The 18133-nt window shown below is 41.9% G+C and overlaps 2 protein-coding genes across 6 annotated transcripts; both read right to left on the bottom strand.

The window, feature by feature from the left end:
* Positions 1-448: 448 nt before the first annotated feature.
* LOC112558759 (immune-associated nucleotide-binding protein 6-like) lies at positions 449-16988 on the bottom strand. Of its 4 annotated transcripts, none has more exons than XM_025229411.1 (3): positions 16821-16988; positions 16182-16342; positions 449-1025 (listed from the first exon to the last, which is right to left on the bottom strand). In XM_025229411.1, the coding sequence occupies exons 1-3, from the start codon at positions 16828-16830 to the stop codon at positions 483-485; spliced, it is 714 nt and encodes a 237-aa protein (XP_025085196.1). In that variant the 5' UTR covers positions 16831-16988; the 3' UTR covers positions 449-482. The 4 variants fall into 4 exon arrangements, with proteins under 4 accessions (XP_025085196.1, XP_025085194.1, XP_025085195.1 ...); XM_025229409.1 differs by having other exon boundaries at positions 16182-16345; positions 16821-16976; XM_025229410.1 differs by lacking the exons at positions 16182-16342; positions 16821-16988 and adding exons at positions 1193-1356; positions 1828-1926.
* On the bottom strand, positions 3732-8254 carry LOC112558758. Of its 2 annotated transcripts, XM_025229407.1 has the most exons (10): positions 8018-8254; positions 7477-7735; positions 6803-6952; positions 6432-6565; positions 6042-6276; positions 5598-5840; positions 5188-5313; positions 4893-5036; positions 4420-4547; positions 3857-3875 (listed from the first exon to the last, which is right to left on the bottom strand). In XM_025229407.1, the coding sequence occupies exons 1-6, from the start codon at positions 8120-8122 to the stop codon at positions 5806-5808; spliced, it is 918 nt and encodes a 305-aa protein (XP_025085192.1). In that variant the 5' UTR covers positions 8123-8254; the 3' UTR covers positions 3857-3875; positions 4420-4547; positions 4893-5036; positions 5188-5313; positions 5598-5805. The 2 variants fall into 2 exon arrangements, with proteins under 2 accessions (XP_025085191.1, XP_025085192.1); XM_025229406.1 differs by having other exon boundaries at positions 3732-4547.
* Positions 16989-18133: the final 1145 nt, after the last annotated feature.

Here is an 18133-nt window from a genome sequence, read left to right as displayed (position 1 = left end):
GTTGATTTGTCCAGTATAGAAATAGTCTGTGCATCCCTCCTGCCCTAGGTGTGAGGTGCATTACATAATTACACATCCCATGCCGCCACCTCTGGGTGTCCTGGAGATGCCCTGCTTCAACTGCCACATCTCTGTCCGGTGCCGCTCCTCCCGCCGCCTGCCCTCCGCCCTCTCCACCTCCAGCCGCTTGTCGTACAACTTCTGCATCTTCTCTTGCTTCTCCACTAAAGCTTTTATTTCTTCTTTCCTCTGTTGCTCCATCTCCTTCACGTGTCGCATCATGTCTTCTTCTATTTTCTGACGATGCTCCATCTCCCGCTGGTACATCTGCTCAGTGCTGAGTTGTTGCTGTTTCAAGACTTCTAACAAGGCTTCCAGCTGCTTGGCCCCTTCTTCCCTCTTGTTCTTTATTTGCTCTTCTCTCTCCCTGTCTTTTCTATCAAACTCTTGTTTTTCTCTCTCCAATGTTTCTTCTGCTTTCTTCATATTCTCCTCCAGATCCTGTACATACTTTTTCTCTTCACCTCCTCTTCCTCTACCTTCTGCAGTCTCCTAGCCACCTCCTTCTCCATCTTCTCGCCGACCTCTCCGTACTTTGGACACGTGTAAGGTTTGCCGCCATGCGCCTCCCTCAGTCTGCGCACCTCCTCGATCAGTTGCTCCACCTGCGGCTGTTTGTCGTCTGCCATGTTGTCGAAGACCACGTAGCGGTGGCCGCACTCATCGAGGACCTTGCGGAGATGTTCAGGGACCGTGGAAAGGACATCTTGGATGCTTCTCTTCCTTTTTGTCAGGTCGTCGCCGCGCGTGAAGAGGATGATGGTGTACTGGGTCACGTCGGGGTCAAGGAGAGCCTTCAGCCTCTCGTACACCCCGGCCTCCTCCTCCGTGTAGCGACTGCCTAACATGATGACGTACAGCACGGCCGTGGGCCCCGGGTGCATGCAGGCAACGGCTTGAACCACGTCAGCAGCCACCTCCTCGTGCGTCCTTGAGGTGTGGAACAGACCCGGCGAGTCCATGATCTGTAAGTCCAGACACATTCACATACAGGGAAGAAGCATCTGATGTTTCTGCCGATGATGACAAATAACAAGTAGTTTACGTACCACTTACTGTTTGTAACTATGTTTGTACATACATGAACTTAGCGGATACAAAGTAGACTAGGGGGTGAGTACCACACTCCTACCTCGATGGTAGTGCCATTGCGGGTGCCGGTCCTCAACGTGCAGGTGCTGGTGACGGACTCAAAGGACATGTCACTGTCGAATAGGTTCTCACCTAGAACTGTGTTCCCGCTCGAACTTTTTCCACAACCGGTTTTCCCAACAAGCAGGAAACGGAGCACTTCTCCTGTTAAATAAAGAAAAAGATTAGAAAACAAAATTTCATGTTATGTTTATCGTTAGAGACCAAGTTGAGAAAAAATTTCTTTTGAATATATCTACATATATATACATGTATGACGGCAATGTCTACTTTAATTTTACTACAGACCTTTGTAATAACTGGTGTAATTACTGTGTGTGATAGACTATTAGCCTGTAATAAAAATAATCTTGTCACTCGTGTACCAATTATTTTCGTAAAGTAATGGAAATGTTGAATCATTTCAGTTGTCCAATGGAGGTGCAATCTTCAAGATGTTTAATGTGTGCACCTGACACACACACACACACACACACACACACACACACACACACACACACACACACACACACACACACACACACACACACACACACACACACACACACACACACACACACACACACACACACAGGCAGGATGCACACAAAAAGACAAGTAGATATGTAAACCTACCCTGAGACATTTCCAGCAGACTAATCTGCGAGACAGAATAAAAATGTCGGCCCTACCACTGAGCCAGAGAAGTGAAGTGTGGTGTATGTCTGAGACACGATGGACTGTGACAGGCGGGTACATCAATGGAAACACTGCTCTCTGAGGTTTTATGAATATGGTTACTGGGGGAGGTACACAGGAAGGTTTGAACTGCACAACTAAGCTTATTTCAATGACTGTGTGCACAGAACACACCAGGCCATTGAGTCCGGAGAAAAGCTGAGTAGTTTGCTGAGTGCTGTGTTGCTAGGAGACGGGATCAACTTTACAAACATTCTATAGTCAATGACAGGTCATGTCGAAGCCTAGTTTAATTTCTATGTCGATTCTTGAAAATACCAGTTATTATCTGATTTATATCTGGCGACAAACACAATGATTGAATGTGTTTTAATACTCAGCATTGTGGGACACCGACACAGTCCTTCAGGTCGCTGTGTTTCCCAAGTGAATTCGACGAAATCTTTAGGGTACACACCCACGGACTCAGGCCAAGTGTGCTCACTCACGTATACGTGTTCATGCCCCCAACACCTTCTGTGAGTGGTTACACATGAGAGACTTCAGTGAGGAAGTAGATGATGTGGGCGTTCGTTGTCACAGTCTGTGATGGAGACGTTGTCGGAATTTTCTCTCGTCAACCTACGTGAGGCCTCACTTGGTAGAAACGCCGCTCACCTGACTGGCACACTCCATTATCACCTGAAATCTCATTTGTCAGGGTTACACAAGTTATGATTAAATTATCACCTGCATGGTGTGAACCATCAGCTGGTAGTCAGGACGATTGTCGTGTGGATGTTTCTGGTGTCAAAGCGACTCGCTCCGGTCTCCACGCACCATCCTTCAGCTTGTGATAAAGTGTTAGTAATTAATACACAGAAATTAGAGAAAAACGACGAACGCTTATGAAAGAGAAGAAATAGTGTGTCCATGAGGTGAACATGAGTCTCGATCGTAGTACACGAGGTGCAGTTCATAGTTCAATCATACCTGTTCCCACAACACAGTTTGTTAACAGGTGGCTGCTTACAAAGTGTTTGTCCTAACTGTATCTACGGTGTAAATAGTCAAATGTGATAATTTGACATAAAATGTGCAGTACTATAGACAACGAAGCCTCTAAAGAAGGTGCAGAATTTATTGCCCAACACTGGACACTGATAGTAATGAATCAGTAATGAACCGTTGGTGGCTTTAATCAAATCGCCTGGTGGTTGCTGTTGAGCGGACTTTATGATGGTTGTGGTCACACCGAATCCCATCAGAAGTCGACTCGACAACCCTACAACAACCCTCTCTTCTCTCAGATATTTCCACTACTTTAGATAAGAAAGCCTAAAATAAAAATAAAATAGTTTACAAGGATAATAACCCAGGCGACACTAAGTACCCAGGGTGCCCTTTGTCCAGATTGTGGCATGTGGCAGGTACACTTAAACTTCTAGCCTTCCACCCAGAATTTAAACATGTGTTTAACCCCTTCATTTTGTGCACATGACAGTTTTGTTGTTGTTTTTCTAGCAGATATTATGTAAAATTCAAACATATATTCCTTTTGTTTAGCCTCTCTGTCTCTCGCTGTTCTATTTGTCAGTCTTGCACACAATTGAACACGCCAAGTGCACATCTTTAAATAGCTAACTTTAGGGACATAGGAAGTTGACAATAAGAAGTTATAAGATAAAAAATATCATGATATCAAAGAATGTGAAAGGAAACTGCCTTATAAACATTCACATACAAAAGTAAGCACCACCTTGTAGTCAGAAAAAAGGTGAACAAACAATGTAGATTTTAATACATTGTAAAAATGTGAAATACGTTTATTGAAACAATAAAATAGTTTTTTTCTCTCTTTGTTGCACATAAACACATGTAAGCAAGCGCACATACACACACACACTTACCCCATTCCTCATATACACACAGAGATTAGTTATTGCTGCAAGAGCTTGGATCCAGAATGTGAGTATCTGCCAAAGTCACTCTACACCATTTAACCACTGCACACATATTCCATTGATAAACACAAACATATGTAAAAGTGACATCTAACAAATCGTTAAGATCATCGGTTAGAAAACTAAAACTAAACTTCATACCAATCCTAGCCTTCCTCCTAAACCTACCCCTCCACTCACACATCATCTCCAACCCACTGCCCAACAAAGTCAATAAACCCAAACAATTATAATGAGTACCCATCTCATTTTGCCTCCCATCCTAGTCCTCCCAGCCTTTAACCAAAACCCTGGCCACCCTCACACACACGACATGAAGACAACCTCTAGACAGGATCCCTTACACTGCAAACACACAAAGGACCTTTGGATCCAGAACTGAATTCTCCACAGAGACTTTGTACAGGGGGAGGGGAGGAAAGAAGACATTTTCCTTTCATCAAAGCTTGGTATGGAATCGAAGAAGTTTTACAGCAGGTGAAAATATGTTCTCACTAAATATAAATGACACCCAGAACTCTCAAAGCACTGTGTCATCGGTCAGTTGGTGAAAGAAGTTCAAAGTTCGGCGGGATCTCAAACGTACCAGGCTCCACTTTGAAACACGGACATTGTCGATGTGTGATGTTTATCTTCAAACACTGTGAACAGATACCCTTGGTAGACTGATTGCCTCGGTCGTTGGAGGCTGTGTCACATCTACTGCACCTCGCTCTGTGTGACCAAAAAGAAAATGACAAAACAGTTTTAACAACAATCAAGGAACTGATCGACTCACACATGAATGTACACAGTCACACAAGCACGCACGCACAACCACACACACACACAAAATAATATTAAATGAAAAAGGAATCTGGTGAATACTTTCAGGTATATGATTTCGTTGCTAGACTGAGAAAATAGTGAACGACAAAACAAGTTAATTAATTAATTTTAAACATTGCCGAAACTTAGATAAAAAATATTATCAACTGATACAAATTGAAACTGAAAACGGAGAAAATTCCAATAACTTAATTTTAAAAAAAACCCGGTGAATATTTACAAGTTATTTACCCTCGTTGTTGGTCTCACACGCAGTTCGAGTTGCATTTCTAACAACCTTGATGACGACAAGCATCATCAGCGACGATGTGATCAGACTGATGCCCGACAGGTAGAATGGTGCATCTATTCGTCTCAGGTCTTCTATCATAGCATCTGTACAGGTAAACCACATCATCAGACTGTTTCTAAAGTAAATATCAAACCACACACACATGCGCGCATACATCATCGTCACCTGCTTGTCATCCACATTAAAATATTCTTTTTGTTTTGTTGAACTGCTTGATGTTTTTTTGTTGCTTACTTGAACTCTTCTCCCCTATAATGGAACCCACACCCGACGCAAAGCTGAGGCACCCGACTGTAAGTCCCAGGTACTTGTCTCCCATCACCAGTGGAATCAGGTTTCTTGCGATTGGTTCTCGCAAACCTGTGAAGGTAAAGTAAAGTCAGAATTCTAGCAATTGGGTGGTAAAATCGTGGTTTTTATTTGACAAAAAGGCAGTTTATGTATGGACAGACTCAATAAACAGCTTATTTTAGGAGTTTTACTGAATCATCTTTGTGCCGCAGTTGTTTCTGGACATTGAGTTGAAGACCGTTGATGGACTGTTCTTAGACTAACGTGCGTCTATCGTAATTATCTTCACATCATGAACTCCAGAGATAAATCACAATCGTGCTCAAATATACTAATGGAAGACAATATATTACCATATCCCATGCCGTAGAGAAGGCTGTAGATGCAGGTATAGGTCTGAGCATTAAACCCTTTGACAGACAGTGTCCAAACTCCCATAAAGAAACCCAGGATTGTGATCGCGGTCATGGATGTCTCCCTTGGTAACTTTCTGAAGCAGCAGCAGCTGATTATCATCGCCAACAGGACAGCAGCCAGCACAATCAGGGGCGCAAAGCCATATCATCTCCCTACCTCATCCAATGGAATATCGAGCCCTGAAGAGGGAAAATTCCATCTTTAATTAAATTGATTGCTTCAAGCTATTAACAGTGGACAACTAGGCTGTTGGATGATCTCTTGCCCATCTTATCTCTAGAAATAAACAGATTTCCCATTATTTTGTACAGCTTATTGTTTATTGTAAGCCCTCAGTGTGTACAGCCTAATATTTGCTGTTTCAGTGCGGGTGGGCCCACCTATTCCCGTGAAGAAGAAGACACCACTCATGGCGTAGAGTAGCGGAGTCCTGAAGACACTCAGGTTCTCGGTGTTCATGATGCGGCTGCGCAGACTCTGACGAGGGTTGTTCTTCATGTACAAGTTGAGAGGGACCAGAGCACACGAGGCGAGGAGACACAGACCATAGATGCCACACATGATGCCCAGGGTGACTCGCCAACTCGAGCTCAGCACAGCCTCCGTGTCCAGTAGCTGACAAACATGCCAGAGGTCGGTGAACTCAGGTGAGGGTACACACACACACGTCCACACACAAATATTTTAAAAGGGGACTCTGGGTTCTAATATATGTCACTAATCTAACAATTATGAATGGAATAAAATTTATGGAAATTGCCTGTACTTACTGAAATAAGCATGAGGATGAACTCAATGATGAACTGCGCGACAAAAGTGAAGATGACAATGAGCATCCTCTTGTCCCCGAAACATTCCAGTACCGCCACTACCACCGTGGTGTACAGAAAGTTGTTGCCCAAACCTGCAACACATATCGTGCTTCAGAATAGGATTTTTAGCAAATTATAAAACTTTTATTAACACCAAATATCTTCATAATAAAAACTACTTTTATCTCGCACGTCAACCGTCCTGTCTCTCTGACAAATGTGGAATGTTTGTCTCAATGGTACATCCCACTGAAACGGTGAAGCGACAACGAAACCAAGTAAGGGAGATAAGAAGGCCGTTGACTGAGGCAATAATTTCAAAGAAAAACCTGGTAAAATGCAGTAGAAGAAGGTGATAGCTTGCTTGTCCTTCGTGTGCAATAAAGATGTGACCAGACAGCCAAGACATGACACCACCGCCCCTGCCGCCGCCACAGGTCGGTAGTTGAACACAGTGATGAGCACACCGCTAATTATACCTGTAATACAGTAATTAAATATAGTGATGAGAACACCTCTAATTATACCTGTAATACAGTGAGTAAATATAGTGATGAGACACCGCTAATTATACCTGTAATAGTGTAATTAAATATAGTGATGAGAACGCCGCTAATTATACCTGTAAAGTGGTAATTAAATATAGTGATGAGAATACCGCTAATTATACCTGAGAGAAAGGACGTGGAACACTACTATTCAGCACACATCTTCTAGACATGTGTTGTTATTATTTTTTTCACATTACTTGTAACAAAACATCGAAATTCCACGCTGTCAGGTGCTGTAGAAAGTCAATTCCCAGCCAATGATCCGTTTAAAGCTTATACGAGTACATAGTTTAAAAGATACAGACAGCGAACAAAAGCAGTGACACAATGAGATGTGGGAAACAACAACAACAACAACAACAACAACAACAACAAACAACAACAACAACAACAACAACAACAACAAGACAAATACAACTAGAGCTGCAAGGGTTTGACAAACATTACTGTACCCGAGATTCCGTAGACGATTTTGTATGTATTCTTGTACCCTGGCCCAAGGGAGCGTGAGTCATCTGTCACCCCGATGCCCTGAGTGATGGCCAGCCCCATCATTTCCTTAAACATGGCGACCGCGGGCATGATGATGACAGCAGCAAGGAGGATGAGGCATTTCATCCGAGTTTTTTTCCTCAGTTCGCCCTCCACAGCCTCTGTAGGAACAGTGACTCTCAGACCAGTTTGTAGTCGGAGCGAGTGTCCTCCGTGTGCCTTCAAACACCAAGTCAGATGCCGAACACAAATATTTGGCAGTTGATGGCGCGTGCACGTCTGAACGTGTGTGTGAACGATGTATCTATGTATGTACCTGTATGTTCATGCTTCTTAGTGTTTCTAGTGTTTTCTTACTTGAAACTCAGCTTAGTGAGTAAATTCATTGAACTTACATGCAGTTGTAGCTCATCAACTCAAAATGATTTCCGCGAAATGTTGATTGGACATACCTGTCAGTCTGGTAATTACAAAAGAAACAATTTTTTCACTCATGCATACCTCTTCTGTGGGACTCTCATTTTCCCTTGATATCTCTTCAGAAAGTTTTTTCATTTTTTCGAGGGTCTCTGAAACTATCGTCCTGTGCACGCTCGGGGTCTCCATGGCGACAGTTGTGGAAGGTTGACAGTCACCTTGTACAGACCTGTAGGTTCTGTCTACTGTCCGACTCTGACCGCCGCCACTTGCTAAATACAGTCTTGTTTATTTGTGTCAAGTTATTTGCGTTCTAAAATTACAGCATGGCTTGTCCCCACTAGAAAATAAATTAACAATCAGAAGGAAGAAATCGAAAAGGCAAAGGTGATTCCCCTTGATTATCACCTGCTGACCTCCGGTTCATGTCAAGATAAATAATAAGATAATGTCACAACATTAGCAAGTGCACGGGGTGTGTCAATTTACCTTTGGTAAGATTCTGGAAGACGTTTAGGTAAACATCTCTACGTAGCTCACTCACACCTTTATACCCGTAGTAACAATGCACATCAGGGGAGACAGGGACAGACACGCTCCACTGATTTCGGACTCACCTCCATTTTTAATGAAATCGCGAAACGCCGCATCGCTTTCTTGCCTCGTCTCCTTTTGTTTCTATGGATAGAGGTACCACAAGTTTGATCCTTTAACCTCATTTTCCTCATTTACTAACCACTCATGTGTAAACAACTCTATGTTCAAGTAGTGATGTAGATCCTAGTGCACTTGTCATGTTTGCCGTCTATATTACCTTACTGAATGAAATGTAGATACAGTCAAATCTCCCTACTATGCCACCTCTCTACTATGCCACTCTCGGTATTATGCCACTTTTGCTCGGTCCCGACTATAAATTCAATGTAAAAAAAAATTACTATGCCACCCCTACTCTCGCTACTATGCCACTTTTGTGTGATTGTTAAAAGGCACAAGTTGTGAAATTCCACGCAGTGCTCGATTATTATACTGTATGGTAGTGTGGGACATTGCAGTTAGGTGGATGGAACATAGCACGCACACACGGAGGGTGGAGGCTGGCAATGTGGGGGGTGGTGGTCGCTGGCCGGGTGACAGTCACGTGACAGAGGGAAGGTGTGAGGGAGTCGACTAGCGACAGGATGCAGGTGCGCGGATGTGGTTGGGAGGGGTGGAGGATGAAGAGGTGAGGGGAGAATGAGAGAAGACAGCTAGTGAAGCCGACGATTCTTGAGAGCTTTGGACCAGACCTGGGCAAAGGCTCCTGTCTCTGACCGGCCCGCCGCCAGTATATATACTATACATACAGTATTAGGTAAAACTGAGTTAACTAAATTAGTCGGCCCTCTAAAACCATCCAATTTCTCATGCGGCCTTGGGAAAATTAATTGCCCACCCCTGCTTTGGACTGACGGTAACTTGAACAAATAAAGCCGTTTTTACGAACCCTCTCTACTATGCCACTCTCCCTACTATGCCACTTTTGCTCGGTCCCGGTAGGTGGCATAGTAGGGAGATTTGACTGCATTGACAATGGAATTGTAAACATAATTATTATTATATACTGGGAAAATAATTTAAGATTACAATTACAAGGGGCTCGGAGAGGTCGCCTACCGGGGCCCGTGCAGGCTCTCGGCGGCCCTGGTGTGGTCAGTGCAGTCGTTTATGATTGTCAGTCTGTCCTTGCTGCGTCCACCTCCACTTCGACTTTCTACAAAAATACACTGAAGGCGGTCAGAGTTTTGTCCCGGTCGTATGGCCATGGCCAGGCTGCCCTGGATGTTATATTCAATTAGAATAAAAATGGTAAGATGCTTCCACTACAACATCCCATTGTTCTGGAAGCAAGATGTCTGTGTCCACCTTTTATAGTCATACAGGAAGACAACAATTGGCAGGGAGGAGACTTCAAATGTTTAATGTTAAGAAAACTCTTTAATACGTAATTCTAGCAGGATGGGTGTGTTCTTATAACAATACTTACTTCAAACTATACTTGGCAATGTCAGTGAGCGACTGACTCGTGGTCACTTGACGGGTGAGACTGGGTGAGTGGGTGAGTGGGTGACGAGCAGGTATGGGAGGGTGGGTGAAAGACATGGTTTCTCTTGAACACGAATTCCACCTTGTTACATAGGAGTAATAGTGAGAGAGAGAGAGACTGACAGAGGAAGAAATTTGTAATCAGTGCTAAGGAGAGAGAGTTGGCAACAACGTCTGTATATAATAATTTTTAATTCTAACTATACAATTCTAGAGACGCTGGTTCCACTACATTATTAAAACTGAAATGTAGTCGGTTACATCGTCATAGTCATGTAAGTCAGTAATCGGTTCTTTGCAATTTATTCACCTTCTTCGCTTCTTCACTTCCCTCTCTCTCTCTCTGCTCTTTCCAGATCTCTGCGCTCTTCATCTGATGCTCCAACATTCGAAAAAATAAAACTTACAAAAATAATCTTTTTCTTGGCTCAAACAACTTAATTGACCTTTTTTATTTGAGATTCACAGAGTGCACAAACTTAAAAAAAGTCTTTGAAAATACATCTGTTCCAGTGTGCGTATCAGTCCCAGTTGTGACACACACACAAACTTATGAGCTGAACAACATCACTAATCGATAATGTTAACTAAATAAATTATTATACAAAACATTTTGAGCAATGTGATTAATATTGTTACAACAAAGAGTCAAACACGACGTTTATAATGACAACTTTTTCAAAACCATGCTGATGTTATACCCTCGTCACTAAAATATATTAGTTTCCTGCGAACTGCTTGTTTGATAATTTTACAGTTATATCTTCCACTTCATCCAGCACTTAGATGTCTTCGTTTTATATATATAGTCAGGTGGCTGTCAAGAAAATCTGTAAAGTATAACAGAAAAATGCAGAAAATTAACTCAGTGATAAGAATCGTATGCTGGTGTAAACAGTGTGACACCTGAACTAAAGGACGATCCGGGTACAAAGGTTTCTCTGTCGATAATTTCCACAGCCGGATGAAGTGTTGTTTGCGGATGTTCTCACTTCATCATCTCATCACGAACTTGTATATACACGTCCATCATCTCATAGTCAAGCCATTGTAATGTGTTGTCAGTGATTTCACTTGGCCATCTCGCTGGCCACCCAGTCCAACGCACGTTTGCCGGCGACGACAGCGACCTCAGTGGCAGTCTTGATGGCTCGCCCCCGCTCCGCCTGCTCCCTCCGGGTTTGCTCCAGCATCCGACCAGCCTGCATCTCAATGCACTTCTTTTGTTCCTCCACTCTCTTCATCTGTTCTTCGCAAACGTTCTTGCACATTGATGCTATGTTAAATTCTGCCATGCCTTTTCCAACTTAGAGGAAAAGAGCAAAGAAATTTGAACGAACAGTCTAGAATTTCTTCAGTAAATTACGTTTTTTTTTTAATAACACATGTAACAGCGACAATGTACAGTGCTATTTGTACACAATAAGTAACATTAATGACAAAGGAAAGGGTTAATCTTAGAAATTGCTGGAAATGATATTCTAGGATTTCAAAACAAATGATGGATACAGATCAATGTATTGTACTTTAAGGTTTTGACATTCCCCCAACCTAATTCCACTTATCATATAATAATGTTCAAAGTGATGTAATGCAAGGAGCCTGAGAATCTTATTGTTGAAGACAAATGCTGTACTTTCAGTTTTCAATGAAGGCTTATTATAGCAGCACACTGTGATGAAGACAGAAATAAATACCCGCAAGAAAGAAAACATTACAAAAAACATTGCTTAGTAAAGAAAATAAACAGGAGCATGATACTTTTTACTGAGATGTCTAAAAGAAAATATAACTGACTCTATACATTTCTGAGAAACTGTTTAAGCTATCTAGAGGAAATGCTCAACTGTATGCCCTATCTTTACTAAACAGTTTTTTTAACATTTCAGCTGTTTGAATTCAAGCAAAGAAGTGACAATTACAGATAACAGTATTAAAGCTCAGTAGAATGGTACAGTGGAAGATACCAGTAACAATTTAAAGGAAAATGACGAGACACTAAACAATGTCATATCAAAAGGAAAAATAGGAAACACTTCAAAATTCTTTTTTTAAAAAGGCAGTTGAGCCAGATGGCTTAATTGGAGAATTTTATAACGATGCCTCAAATTATGTTCTACTTTTTCTCAAATTCACCCAACCTGTTTTTCAAAATCATTGTTAATGTTAGATACCAGACTATTACATACACTAAGCATTGCCTTCTTTATTTACAGAGCATGAGAAATAAGGAAAAGCTACAACAGCACTGATTCAAGTCACATCACATCTTTCATACAGAGATGTTAGCTTATGTATGTTGATTCCATGATGTATGGAGACTAATGATTAGGTGAATATTTGTAGCTGTGTATAGTATACACATGCCTGCATGGTGTTGTAAGATTTGGTGGACATCAGTGTTTGTACCTACATGTCTACACAATCATGTGGTGACTTGGCTTGATGCATAACTGTGCATCTGCACCTATACATGACATATAATGATTCCAAGGTGACTAATAATCTGATACATACCTTTGTTTATAACTTTTCTATACATGCATGAGAGAAAGTCTAGCAGTCAGTATGATCAATATATGCATTATATATTGTGCATTATATATTGTGCTGCACCCTCTGAGAAATTTTACTACAAGGCTGAATCATTAAAGAATATCCTATGACATACGCCATCTTGATCAAGGCTTTACATATTGCAGTCCACAGTATTGTACAATGAAACTAAACTATGATACACATATCCTGTTATTGTCCCTAGCAACCAACTTGCTGGCTGCAATCATCATGATGCTGTGCCCCCTCCTGTAACCTCTAGCAATGGATTTATTAGCAGCAAACTGTGTACAAAGCCCGCTATAAGGATCAAGCTCTTAAGACTAAAAGCAAAAACCACCAACAGACAGTAAGCACTAACAGAAATATAAACAGTTTGAAATCACCCTTAAAAGCTTAATAATCCAGATTTGCCGAAGATAAAGATTAGAAACTGCGAGAAGATGCGATAATGAGGACCATTAGAATCTTCACAAAATCATTTAAATCAGGATTAAATGCTAGCAGCCGTTCGTAACAAAACACAATCCAAAAGGGAAACAAAACACAGAGCTCAGTCATAACATAGAAAACCACGAAAGTCAGTCGAATTCCTCAAGACAACCAAACGATGAGTAAAGAAAGAACAAAGAGATGTGGCTGCTTCTTGTCAATCATGTTTTACACTATGGCGACGTATCACGACCTGAGGTTACCTGATCGGATGCTCACAGAAAGAAGAAGCTCTTCAAAATGTCAACAGACGGCAAAGCTTTGATATCTAGCGGCTGTGCAAGGTGCTACCTCAATGTTTTGCTGTTGCTTAGCAGGTGGGAAATAATTCATTGCCTGCACGATGAAAGAGTCACGTGACTCACTCAGCCGACATTTTGTGAGCAAGCAGACGACAGGGAATGCTGTCATTATAGTTTCAATTATGATTGAGAGATCGCCTGCAGTTTGAGAGATGCAGACATCAACATGTGTTATAAAATAAAGGAGTTTATAGAGCAGCAAGGTGTGACCGTGCCATGTTCTCTCTGAGGGATTCAGCGGAGGTTGTATGTAGTGGCCTGAGTTATATCAGTCGATAGACATTAATTGTAATTGTCATGATGATCGTCAACTTTTTAAAAACTATAAATATTGTTGACGATATTTAGCTTCAGTAAAATATTGTTATCAATAGAGGTGTTTGCGATAAGATTACATCCATTACAACTCCTTGTTAAAATGCAGTGAGTGGCTGGATATCATGAGAGAGAGAGAGATGTCGGATCATCGCCTGTCATTAAGTACAGTGCAAGTGATATCACGCATTCAACAAATGTTTCAAATGCTTAAATAACTGTCTTATTTTTTTATTAAGTTTTTTTATTTTGGTTATCTTTATAATTTTGAAATAAAATTCCTCTAACGCTGTAGTTTAGGCATGACAGTTAATGTTGTTCATCAACATTAATAATTATAATATAGATAATACAGTCATTACAACAATAGCACTGCAGGTCACATTGGGAGGACACCGGCGCCTCACCTCAATTTTTTAATGTTTAATGTCCTGGTGCAAACTGCCACATTCGGGGATGATGGGAGTGGCTGTCACGAGACGTTGGCCGACTTGTATTGACCCGATAAACCACTCCTTCCTGGGGGAGAAATGGACGTCTATATATATAGATATAGAAAGATGTGTGCATGTGTGTGTGTGCGCGCGCGTGTGTGTGTGTGTGAATTTCGCAAACGAGAGAGTCCTCGACCGTTCTTTCCCCAGTCTTTGTCTCTCATCATCAAGCCTGTTCCCCGAGTTCGCTGTCTCTTTACTTTGTTTCAGTTCCAACTTAAAACAGATTTTCGCACAAGCAGCTATATTATTTTTTTTCTGTTCCATCTCTTGAACTCAAAATTACTTTTTTCCTACTGTATACCACGTAACGTCACATAAAATCTTTGGGGAGTTATTTTTATTATCAGATTCAAATATATTCTGACATATTTTAGGAGAAAGCAGATCGAGTTTAACTGCCAGGAAGGTAAAATGAAAGGGGGAGGGAGGGAGAGCGATGTGTTTACGAGTCAAGTGATGAGCCAAAATGAAATTTTCGTTAGTAAATGTCTTACCGAGAATATTTGCTTCTTATAGGATCTTCACAGAGAACTAACTGGGAGTCATTTTAATGTTGCCATTACATAAAGAGGGGAAACATATCACCTATCTACACTGAACAAACAAAACCTAAGTGCTGGTCTTAGTCCCATTCCTGAGTGACATGTCACTTTATCTCAGTCGGCAGCATATGTTTTTCTATGTTTACAGTAAGCCTGCTATCAAGTCTGAAAGGAGTTACTGAATTACACAGAAACTGCGACTCTTGGGTGCACTGGCGATCTGGTCCTTCAGCTGCCGCATCTCCGCCATGTACCGCTCCTCGCGGCGCCTCGACTCCTGCTTCTCCGCCTCCAGCTGCTTGGCGTACAGCTCCTGTAGCTTCTGTTGTCCCGCCTCCATAGATTTTATTTCTTCTTTCCTCTTTTGTTCCATCTCCTGTACCTGACGCCACCTCTCTTCTTCCATTCTCTGGCGATACTCCATCTCCTGTTGGTGCATCCGCTCAGCGCTGAGCTGCTGTTGTTTCAAGGCCTCCATCATGGCTTCCAGCTGCTTGGCTCTCTCGACCTCGCTCTTCTTTATTTGTTCTTCCCTCTCCCTTTCTCTTCTCTCAAATTCTTGTTTATCTTTCTCAGCTTCCTCCTGTGCCTTCTTCGTCTTCTCCTCCAGCTCCTGTACATACTTCTTTCTCTTCACCTCCTCTTCCTCTACCTTCTGCAGTCTCCTAGCCACCTCCTTCTCCATCTTCTCGCCGACCTCTCCGTACTTGGGACACGTGTAAGGTTTGCCGCCATGCGCCTCCCTCAGTCTGCGCACCTCCTCGATCAGTTGCTCCACCTGCGGTTGTTTGTCGTCTGCCATGTTGTCGAAGACCACGTAGCGGTGGCCGCACTCATCGAGGACCTTGCGGAGATGTTCAGGGGCCGAAGACAAGATCTCCTGGATGCTTCTCTTCTTTCTTTTGAGGTCGTCGCCGCGCGTGAAGAGGATGATCATGTACTGGGTCACGCGGGGGTCGAGGAGAGCCTTCAGCCTCTCATACACCCCAGTCTCCTCCTCCGTGTAGCGGTTGCCGATCATGACGGCGTACAGCACGGCCGTGGGCCCCGGGTGCATGCAGGCAACGGCTTGAACCACGTCAGCCGCCACCTCCTCGTGCGTCCTTCCGGTGTCAAAAGACCCGGCGAGTCCATGATCTGTGGAGTAACAACTCGTTAATTTGTGAACATAAATACTCATGTTACTGTAATGTCCACACGTTTGATTACAAGCATGCTGTTTTTCGTTTTAGCTCATTATTAGTCAACTTTTAATGCATGTGTTTAAGGTTACCTGACTTCTTAAAAGGCTTGAAAATGAAAATCAACAAAACGTTTGTGTGTCAGCACACTCGTTTATCTGCAACTCAAGAAAGCTAATCGAAAGGAATTTTTTTCTTACTCTTTTGTAAGTTTGCACAGACAGGAGGATAGAATACAGAATACAGATAGAATACAGACAGAAAGAATACCATCCTACCTCGATGTTAGTCCCATTGCGTGTCCCGCGCTTGAGGCTGCACGTGCTGGTGACCGACTCAAAGGTCACGTCGCTGTCGAAGAGGTCCTGACCGAGAATCGTGTTCCCGGTCGTACTTTTGCCACATCCTGTTTTCCCAACCAGCAGGAACCGAAGTACTTCTCCTGTTAAAATAATAAGCGATGAGGAATGAACAGTGAACATGTTAAGTGTATTGCTGTGTGCGACAAAGTATTAGCGGGAAATAATAATTATACATACAAAGCACCAGTATTTAGGAGCTCTATTCTCAAATAAAATAAAAAAGTGAGTAAATTTCTTTTATATAAATATATGAACCAAAAAGTTGCATTACCATAATATGTTATGTGTGGATTTTTTTAAGTGTTATTTTTTAATCAGACAGTTTGTTTGGCTAAAGAATAGAATTCTATTCAGTTACATTTTTATGACAGTGTTCATCATACTAAAGGCTAGAAATAGTAAAACACAATGTAGGAAAGACACTACTACTAATAACAATCTACAAATAAATACAAGCTTTCTGCCCGATTCCCAAAAATAAATCATGTGCACAAGAAGAGACAGTCTATGCAGACATATGTACAGGCACGGAGCAGTTACACACTGAACACTTACCTTGTGTCATGGTCACTAGACTGCTCCACAATGACTTCAGAAAGCAAGAAACTGTTATTTAAGCACCAGACACGAGTGGTCTCTATAAATGACAGTGACCTCACTCTTACCTCCCACATCCCCAACCTCACAGTCAGCCGCCAATGGCCTGGCTTCTAGCCATGTGGGAATTTCCGCGATGGGTTTCTCAGAAAACGGTGTATTCACCAGAAAAAGATTTTTATACCTGCATGACTGGGATGCTGAGGCTGCCAAATGTTTATGTAGACAGCTCACATTTGTTTTATTTTCGTTAAATACTCGGCAGATGTTGGGAGGTGGTATTTGATTTTTTATTTTAATTCTGCTTTTTGACTGACAATGTCAGTTTTAATTGTGTTTATTATCTTATTGTCAGTTATTCTTCCGTTTATTTTATTTATTGAACACATGAGCGGGATGGTTGATGGCGCAGTGGCTAGCGCCCCCTTTCATCACGACAGTGAGCATCAGGTACTTTTCTCTCTCACAAAACGCATATATAGATAGAGAAAGAGCGCCGGAGAAACACGTACTCATACACATACACAAATATACACCCCAGCCTCTAAAAATAATGAAAATCATGATACAGTATCGCCTTCTCTGTTCTCCACTTAACGCCGTGAATAATTTCCTTCTTCCATCTGTAATGTCTGACTTCCTCTTTCCTGTATCTTTACTGGGGTCTGTGAGCAGTGAACAGTTAGCACTCTGTTAGTTCAGTTTACTGAGAGTTGTCTAACAATTAGCACTCTGTTAGTTCAGTTTACTGAGAGTTGTCTAACAATTAGCACTCTCTTAGTTCACTCTATTGAACACTTTTATTTTTATCCACTTTTTTGTGACTGCACACCACACTGTTCCTTGACAGTGAATCATTCCATGACAAGACATACTCTCTTGGTTCTGGGGAAACCAGGCTCTCGATTTCCCACAAACGAAGCCACCGATAGCTACCTATGGCCAGGTAGCGACAGCTGATCACGTGATCAGCATGCACTTAGTGACATCGTATAAGACCATCCTGAGTCGCGCGTACATGATTAAGTAAAAGAATTTTTTTAAAAAGGATATATTGAAACCAGTTGGGAGCATCTATAGAAGGATCCCCCCATGTTAAAACTTGATATTGCTTGTGTAAGTACAAGACTAGGTGAAACAGAGTTGTAAGAAAATATTTTTATCAGCATTGTTCTGGATGCTTTGTTGTGATGATGGATGTACTGTTAAACCACTTTTATTGTGCATATCTTTCTTGTCTATACAGTAAAACAATGTATTATTTTATGCGT

The sequence above is a fragment of the Pomacea canaliculata genome, linkage group LG3, assembly GCF_003073045.1.
Source record: "Pomacea canaliculata isolate SZHN2017 linkage group LG3, ASM307304v1, whole genome shotgun sequence".
Lineage (NCBI taxonomy): Eukaryota > Metazoa > Mollusca > Gastropoda > Architaenioglossa > Ampullariidae > Pomacea > Pomacea canaliculata.
Note: the sequence above shows the minus strand (reverse complement) of the source record. Positions and strands in the feature narration are given on the sequence as shown.

Excerpts from the sequence above, each read along its gene's own strand:
- LOC112558758 (XM_025229406.1), bottom strand. The coding sequence starts at position 8,122 with ATGGAGACCCCGAGCGTGCACAGGACGATAGTTTCAGAGACCCTCGAA. Across the intron at positions 6,953-7,476 it reads AATCGTCTACGGAATCTCGG|GTATAATTAGCGGTGTGCTC; the intron begins GTACAGTAATGT and ends ACTGTATTACAG. Across the intron at positions 5,841-6,041 it reads CTTCTTCTTCACGGGAATAG|GGCTCGATATTCCATTGGAT; the intron begins GTGGGCCCACCC and ends TTCCCTCTTCAG.
- LOC112558759 (XM_025229408.1), bottom strand. The coding sequence starts at position 15,779 with ATGCACCCGGGGCCCACGGCCGTGCTGTACGCCGTCATGATCGGCAAC.